The sequence below is a fragment of the Medicago sativa genome, chromosome 2 (assembly GCF_051527215.1).
Source record: "Medicago sativa cultivar Bolivia chromosome 2, Bolivia_mono, whole genome shotgun sequence".
In the NCBI taxonomy this organism is placed as follows: Eukaryota; Viridiplantae; Streptophyta; class Magnoliopsida; order Fabales; family Fabaceae; genus Medicago; species Medicago sativa.
In genome coordinates, this window is record NC_140750.1 from 38,828,882 (window position 1) to 38,837,877 (window position 8,996).

Here is an 8,996-nt window from a genome sequence, read left to right on the forward strand (position 1 = left end):
AGAATATCTTAATAAACTGCAGCGGAATAATTCTTTAAAATATAAATTCAACCAAATTCAACATCAATAAAAATCTTGGCACAAAGGCCACAACATAATTCAACTTTATTCTAATAGCAAGTCCTTTCCAAAATATGTGATACATAAAAGAAATGAGAAGACACTCGCGACGATCCCCATCCTAATATGTATCAGAGCCCTAGACACTTGAGCCAATCAACCTACAAGCCATCATTACCTGCACATTACCCACGGTCGAGGCAACACAAACGCAGAAGGGGTGAGAAACTTATCCAATAATAATAATATATAATTCATTAAATTAATGAAAACAACAATCATATCATAACAGGCATCATTAATAATGTATATAAGAATGCATAAGAAACAACATAATTATTTTCAACAACGAGGTATGGCAACAACAACAACAACGTTATTCACAACGACTCTGACAACTCGACTATGCGACAACGACGACATCAACTCAACAATACTACGACAACAATAACCCACCGATGCTACGACAACAACAACTAATGCAACATGCAAGTGGTACCAATCTACGCGCGTTGAATGCTAAGCATTCCAGGGCATAAGCCCCCAACAAATTGGATGGTTAAAGCATCCCAGGGCATAAGCCCCCAACAGGTGAATGATAAACATTCCAGGGCATAAGCCCCCAACGGGTTGAATGATGAACATTCCAGGGCATAAGCCCCCAACAGGTGTGAGTATGCAAATGGACTCAACTTGTGTATATCAACATACAACTTCAACAACGACTGCAACAACAACAACATATGTGCCTAAACAATTATGACACACTCCCCAACTTTGACAACAGATGATACAACGACGACAACGACAAAAGGAATCAATATGGCATATTAGAATGCACTTTATTCAAGAGTTCACATCATTTCTACTTCCATATATAAATTTTACCTCATAAACAATCCTTAATAAATCAAAGGAACATATTAAAATGGTTAGAATAAACATCTGGTACACTAAACAAAATTCAGAAAATGGCCGTACCGGACCAGGGACGCTTTCGCGACAGAAGGACGCTTTCGCGTCCTCTACAAAAAGGGACAGGACGCTTTCGCGAGCGAAGCACGCTTTCGCGTCCAAAATGTCGTAACTCAGGATGAGGACGCTTTCTGCACGCTAATGGGACGCTTTAGCGTCCTCAGCAAATGGGTAGGACGCTTTCGCGTCAAAAGGACGCTTTCGCGTCCTCCACAAAAATTTCTGGGCAGCTACAAGGTGTGGACGCTTTCTGGACGCTAATGCGACGCTTTCGCGTCCTGCTTCAGGTTTCAGAAAAATTGCGATTTCAACATAGTTTCACCCCAAAAATCCTAGCTTTGATCCCTTAATCACCCAAATTGGTTTACAAACATGTTTACAGGTTTAGTATACATCATAGGGGTAAAACAACCTATATTCATACAATTAAACAACATGTTTTATCATAAATCATCATCTAACATAACCTCTCAAACCCTAAACTCAAGAACAACAATTTCATCAATTTTCAAATTATATATCAAGATTATTGAAAGGAATCCCACCCTTACCTTAATTCAGCAACACCAAACGACAAGCTACCGCAATCGATTCCTTCCTAGCTCTCTCTTTGCCTCTTCTAGGTTTTCTCTCCAAAAGCAGGTTTTCTTCTAATGTTTTCACGTGAAAATGTTTCTCTCCCTTTTTCTTTCTTTTTACTTCAAAAATATCTCTCTTTTCTTTTCTCACCCAACTCCCTTAATTTCTATTAATTTCCACTTAATTCCCATTAACCAAAAATAAATACTATTTCTATAATATTTCTATTTCTCATATTATTTCTATCAAATAATAACAACATTCATTTAAATAATACACAACCCCAATATTCATATAATAAAATAGCATCATAACATATTTCATATAAAAATCATATAAAACATATATTTCACATAAAATCATATATTTAACAGATAAAGTCATATAAAAATATTCACACATCTATTAAAAATAATAGAATTAAAATGGGGCGTTACAACTCTCCCCAACTTATAGAATTTCGTCCTCGAAATATTACCTCAAGTAAACAACTCAGGATAAGACTCCTTCATCTTACTCTCCAACTCCCAAGTAAGACTTTCACCAGCTGCTCCTCCCCAAACAACTCTCACTAGAGGTATCTCCTTGCCTCTCAACGTCTTCACCTTACGATCATCGATCCTCAAAGGTAAAGTTTCTACCGTAAGGTTGTCTCTAACTTGGACATCATCTCTAGGAATGACATGTGAAGGATCCGCTACATACCTCCGAAGTTGTGACACATGAAACACATCATGCAAGTTCGAAAGATGTGGTGGCAAACCAATTCTATAAGCCACCGTGCCAATTCTCTCAGATATCTGATAAGGACCAATAAACTTTGGAGTCAGCTTCTTGGACTTCAATGCACGACCCACACCGGTCATAGGAGTGACTCTCAAGAACACATGGTCACCCTCTTGAAACTCAAGGTCCTTCCTACGCTTGTCATGATAGCTTTTCTGTCGACTCTGCGACGCTTTCATATGCTCTCTTATCATCTTGACTTTCTCTGTAGTCTGCTGAACTATTTCAGGCCCTAACACAACACTTTCACCCGACTCAAACCAACATAAAGGAGTTCTACACCTTCGACCATATAAAGCTTCAAAAGGTGCCATACCAATACTCGAGTGGTAACTATTGTTGTACGTGAACTCTATCAATGGTAGGTGACTGTCCCAAGCTCCACCTTGCTCAAGTACACACACCCTCAACAAGTCTTCTAATGATTGAATCGTTCTTTCTGACTGACCATCTGTTTGCGGATGATACGCTGAACTCAACTTCAACTGAGAGCCCAAAGCTTCTTGCAAGCTCTTCCAAAATCTCGAAGTGAACCTCGGATCTCTATCCGACACAATACTCGATGGGACACCATGCAACTTCACAATATTATGAATATAGATCTCCGCCAACTGAGCTACTGAATAGGTGATATTAATCGGAATAAAGTGTGCCGACTTCGTCAATCTATCGACAATAACCCAAATGGCATCATGCCCTCTTTGAGTGTTTGGTAAACTCGTTACAAAGTCCATGGAGATGCTATCCCATTTCCATTCCGGCACATCTAATGGTGTCAACAAACCAGCAGGCTTCTGATGTTCAACTTTCGATTTCTGACAAGTCAAACATGCATAAACAAATTGTGCGACATCACGCTTCAATCCAGACCACCAAAACAGTTTCTTCAAGTCATGGTACATCTTTGTAGCTCCCGGATGGATACTCAAGCTACTTCTGTGACTCTCTTCTAAAATCAACTTTTTCAATTCATCATTATCAGGGATACAAATCCTGCCTCGGAATCTCAATACTCCTTGATCATCAACCTGAAAATCACCATCTGCATTCTGATTACTAGCAGCCATCAAGTCTACAAATTTCAAATCAACTTCCTGGGCTTCTTTGATACTCTTCAAGAAATCATTATTAATTTTCAACATACCCAACTGCACACTCTGAGGTGCCAATTCACAAACAAGACTCAAGTCTCTAAACTGTTCCAGTAATTCAAATTCTTTCACCATCATTGCCGACATGTGCAACGTTTTCCTACTCAAGGCATCTGCAACTACATTGGCTTTACCCGGATGATAATTCAAACCAAAATCATAATCCTTCAACAACTCTAGCCACCTTCTCTGCCTCATATTCAACTCTTTTTGATCAAATAAATATTTCAGACTCTTATGATCACTAAACACTTCAAATCTGGAACCGTACAAATAGTGTCTCCAAATTTTCAACACAAAAACCACAGCAGTCAACTCTAAATCGTGTGTAGGATAATTCTTCTCATGTATTCTCAATTGTCTCGATGCATAAGCCACTACTTTGCCATCTTGCATAAGCACACCACCTAAACCCAACTTAGACGCATCACAATATACCACAAAAGGTTTATCCGGCTCTGGTAAAATCAAAATTGGAGCCGTCGTCAATCTTCGTTTCAACTCATTGAAATTATTCTCACACTGAGCATCCCACACAAAAGCTTTACCTTTACAGGTCAACTGAGTCAATGGAAGTGCCAACTTCGAAAATCCTTCGATAAATCTTCTGTAATAACCAGCCAAACCAAGAAAACTTCTGATTTCCGTAACTGACTTAGGAGTCTCCCATTGCGATACCGCTTCAACTTTCGACGGGTCAACTGCAATACCACTACCAGAAATAATATGGCCAAGGAAACTTACTTCACTTAACCAGAACTCGCACTTTGACAGTTTTGCATACAATTTCTTTTCTTTCAGCACCTGTAAAACAATCTTCAAATGTTCTGCATGCTCTTCTTCAGTCTTAGAATAAATCAAAATATCGTCAATAAACACAACAACAAATTTATCTAGAAAAGCATGAAAAATTCTGTTCATATACTCCATGAACACTCCAGGCGCATTAGTAACACCGAAAGGCATCACTTTATATTCATAGTGTCCATACCGTGTCCTAAATGCCGTCTTTTTCATATCTTCATCCTTCACCTTAATCTGATGGTAACCTGACCTCAAATCAATTTTACTAAACACACGAGCACCCACTAATTGATCCATCAAGTCGTCAATTCTCGGAAGTGGATACCTGTTCTTTATCGTCACTTTATTCAGCTGACGGTAATCTATGCACAATCTCATGCTACCATCCTTCTTCTTCACCAACAATACCGGCGCTCCCCAAGGTGAGACACTCGGTCTTACAAACTTCTTATCAAGCAATTCTTCCAACTGCTTCTTCAATTCTACCAACTCGGAGGCTGACATACGGTAAGGAGCCATCGACACAGGCTTCGTACCCGGCACAAGATCAATCGAAAATTCAACCTCCCTCTTTGGTGGCACATCTGGAATCTCATCAGGAAAAACTTCAGGAAATTCATTCACCACGGGCAGTCTATCAATTACCGACTGATTCTCCACAGACAAGTACGCCATCAAGGAAAACATCAAGTTTCCATCATGTTCTAACTGCTTCAGCTGCTTGGTAGATAAAAATTCTGCCCCACTCTCTTCTTCAGCAGAAGAAAAGTACACCGTCTTCCTAAAACAATTAATGTGCACATGGTTGTATTCCAACCAGTTCATACCAAGAATCACATCCATACCCATCAACGGCAAACATACAAGATCAACTTCAAAATCCCTACCATACATGGATATAGGGCAACTCTGACAAACAAACGAAGTGGTTACTGAACCCTTAGCTGGAGTTTCAACAACCATTTCCACAGGCATACTTGACATAACTAAACCCAACTTATTTGCACAATCAACAGCAATGAAATAATGTGTAGCACCAGTATCAATAATAGCAATTAAAGGAGTACCATTAAAGAAACAAGTACCTCTGATAAGTCGATCTTCATTAGTTGTTTGTGTACCGGCCAATGCAAACACCTTCCCACTAGTCTGAGTCTTCTTAGGATTCTTGCACTGAGAACTAATGTGACCCTCTTCATCACAATTGAAGCAAACCATGTCACCGCGCTTGCACTCAGCCATCATATGTCCTTTCTTGCCACAACGATGACACTTCTTCTCATCCTGTTGAGTACATGCATTACTCTTGTGGCCCTTCTCACCACACTTGTAACAAACTATCTCAGCTTGAACATTTCTTCCTTTGGGTCTCCTTTCCTCAGGCATCCTCTGTTTGCCCTTGTCAGCAGGGGCACTGTAAGGCTTCGGACGACTCTGCTGTCCCTTACCCCTACGGTCACTCATCAACTTGTAGTGAGCTTTGGTATCATCTTCATAGATTCTGCATCTGCTCACCAAAGCAGAAAAGTCACGGATCTGCTGATAACCAATGGCTCGCTTAATATCAGCACGCAAACCATTCTCAAACTTTATGCACTTAGAAAATTCAGCATTGTCTCCAGTATAGTGTGGATAGAACTGAGCCAACTCCACAAACTTGGCTGCATACTCTGTCACCGACATGTTTCCTTGCTTCAGCTCAAGGAACTCAATCTCTTTTCTTCCGCGAACATCCTCAGGGAAATATCTGTTTAGGAACTCTCTCCTAAACACAGCCCAAGTCACAACTGCATCACCTTGCTCTAATTCAGGTAAGAGACTCACCCACCAGTCATCAGCTTCCTCAGCTAGCATGTGCGTACCAAAACGCACCTTCCGGTCATCAGTGCATTGCATAACCCTGAAAACTCTTTCAACCTCTTTGAGCCATGTCTGTGCTCCATCAGGGTCGTACCTTCCTTTGAAAGTAGGAGGATGATTCCTCAGAAAGGCTTCCAACATTCTTACATCAGCATTAACACCAGCACCAGCATTCTGTTGTTGTCCTATAGCTTGGGCCACAGCTTCCAATGCAGCAGCCACCGCAGCATCGTTTCTTACAGCCATTCTATTTCTCTTATAACAGATAATATTCGTAGCCTCCAGGTCTCCACTCTACATAACAACAAAAATCAGCACAACTAAGACAGTATAAATTATCAAACAACTCTACATGGCTCGACACGACTCTACTAATTGGCCGGACAGACCGACCTGCTCTGATACCAATTGTAACACCCCGTTCTCCCAACAGCGTAATATTAGTTAATTTAATCAGAGTAACCACACAACGGAGTGTCACACTGCTAATCAAAAATTCATAAATAGGAAATATCTATTTATTTAAAATCAACGTTTAGAATATCTTAATAAACTGCAGCGGAATAATTCTTTAAAATATAAATTCAACCAAATTCAACATCAATAAAAATCTTGGCACAAAGACCACAACATAATTCAACTTTATTCTAATAGCAAGTCCTTTCCAAAATATGTGATACATAAAAGAAATGAGAAGACACTCGCGACGATCCCCATCCTAATATGTATCAGAGCCCTAGACACTTGAGCCAATCAACCTACAAGCCATCATTACCTGCACATTACCCACGGTCGAGGCAACATATACGCAGAAGGGGTGAGAAACTTATCCAATAATAATAATATATAATTCACTAAATTAATGAAAACAACAAGCATATCATAACAGGCATCATTAATAATGTATATAAGAATGCATAAGAAACAACATAATTATTTTCAACAACGAGGTACGGCAACAACAACAACAACGTTATTCACAACGACTCTGACAACTCGACTATGCGACAACGACGACATCAACTCAACAATACTACGACAACAATAACCCACCGATGCTACGACAACAACAACTAATGCAACATGCAAGTGGTACCAATCTACGCGCGTTGAATGCTAAGCATTCCAGGGCATAAGCCCCCAACAAATTGGATGGTTAAAGCATCCCAGGGCATAAGCCCCCAACAGGTGAATGATAAACATTCCAGGGCATAAGCCCCCAACGGGTTGAATGATGAACATTCCAGGGCATAAGCCCCCAACAGGTGTGAGTATGCAAATGGACTCAACTTGTGTATATCAACATACAACTTCAACAACGACTGCAACAACAACAACATATGTGCCTAAACAATTATGACACACTCCCCAACTTTGACAACAGATGATACAACGACGGCAACGACAAAAGGAATCAATATGGCATATTAGAATGCACTTTATTCAAGAGTTCACATCATTTCTACTTCCATATATAAATTTTACCTCATAAACAATCCTTAATAAATCAAAGGAACATATTAAAATGGTTAGAATAAACATCTGGTACACTAAACAAAATTCAGAAAATGGCCGTACAGGACCAGGGACGCTTTCGCGACAGAAGGACGCTTTCGCGTCCTCTACAAAAAGGGACAGGACGCTTTCGCGAGCGAAGCACGCTTTCGCGTCCAAAATGTCGTAACTCAGGATGAGGACGCTTTCTGCACGCTAATGGGACGCTTTAGCGTCCTCAGCAAATGGGTAGGACGCTTTCGCGTCAAAAGGACGCTTTCGCGTCCTCCACAAAAATTTCTGGGCAGCTACAAGGTGTGGACGCTTTCTGGACGCTAATGCGACGCTTTCGCGTCCTGCTTCAGGTTTCAGAAAAATTGCGATTTCAACATAGTTTCACCCCAAAAATCCTAGCTTTGATCCCTTAATCACCCAAATTGGTTTACAAACATGTTTACAGGTTTAGTATACATCATAGGGGTAAAACAACCTATATTCATACAATTAAACAACATGTTTTATCATAAATCATCATCTAACATAACCTCTCAAACCCTAAACTCAAGAACAACAATTTCATCAATTTTCAAATTATATATCAAGATTATTGAAAGGAATCTCACCCTTACCTTAATTCAGCAACACCAAACGACAAGCTACCGCAATCGATTCCTTCCTAGCTCTCTCTTTGCCTCTTCTAGGTTTTCTCTCCAAAAGCAGGTTTTCTTCTAATGTTTTCACGTGAAAATGTTTCTCTCCCTTTTTCTTTCTTTTTACTTCAAAAATATCTCTCTTTTCTTTTCTCACCCAACTCCCTTAATTTCTATTAATTTCCACTTAATTCCCATTAACCAAAAATAAATACTATTTCTATAATATTTCTATTTCTCATATTATTTCTATCAAATAATAACAACATTCATTTAAATAATACACAACCCCAATATTCATATAATAAAATAGCATCATAACATATTTCATATAAAAATCATATAAAACATATATTTCACATAAAATCATATATTTAACAGATAAAGTCATATAAAAATATTCACACATCTATTAAAAATAATAGAATTAAAATGGGGCGTTACAGTTTTCATCTTCTGATGACTTTCAGCTTCTGATGACCTTCAACTTCTGATGACCTTCAGCTTCTGATGACGTCATCATTCTTCCAGAGCACTTATGACTTCAGATGCACTTCTTCACAGATGCTTTCAAGCTTCCTTTTCTTGATTCCTTAGCTCTCTTTTTGTTCTTCAAAACCTTTACATGATGTAAATT

At 39.2% G+C, this 8,996-nt stretch overlaps 1 protein-coding gene across 1 annotated transcript; it reads right to left on the reverse strand.

Annotated features, from left to right (window-relative positions):
- Nucleotides 1-1,173: 1,173 nt before the first annotated feature.
- LOC146946772 (uncharacterized) lies at nucleotides 1,174-6,461 on the reverse strand. The gene is made up of 2 exons (XM_085748304.1): nucleotides 5,183-6,461; nucleotides 1,174-1,313 (listed from the first exon to the last, which is right to left on the reverse strand). The coding sequence occupies exons 1-2, from the start codon at nucleotides 6,459-6,461 to the stop codon at nucleotides 1,174-1,176; spliced, it is 1,419 nt and encodes a 472-aa protein (XP_085604430.1).
- Nucleotides 6,462-8,996: the final 2,535 nt, after the last annotated feature.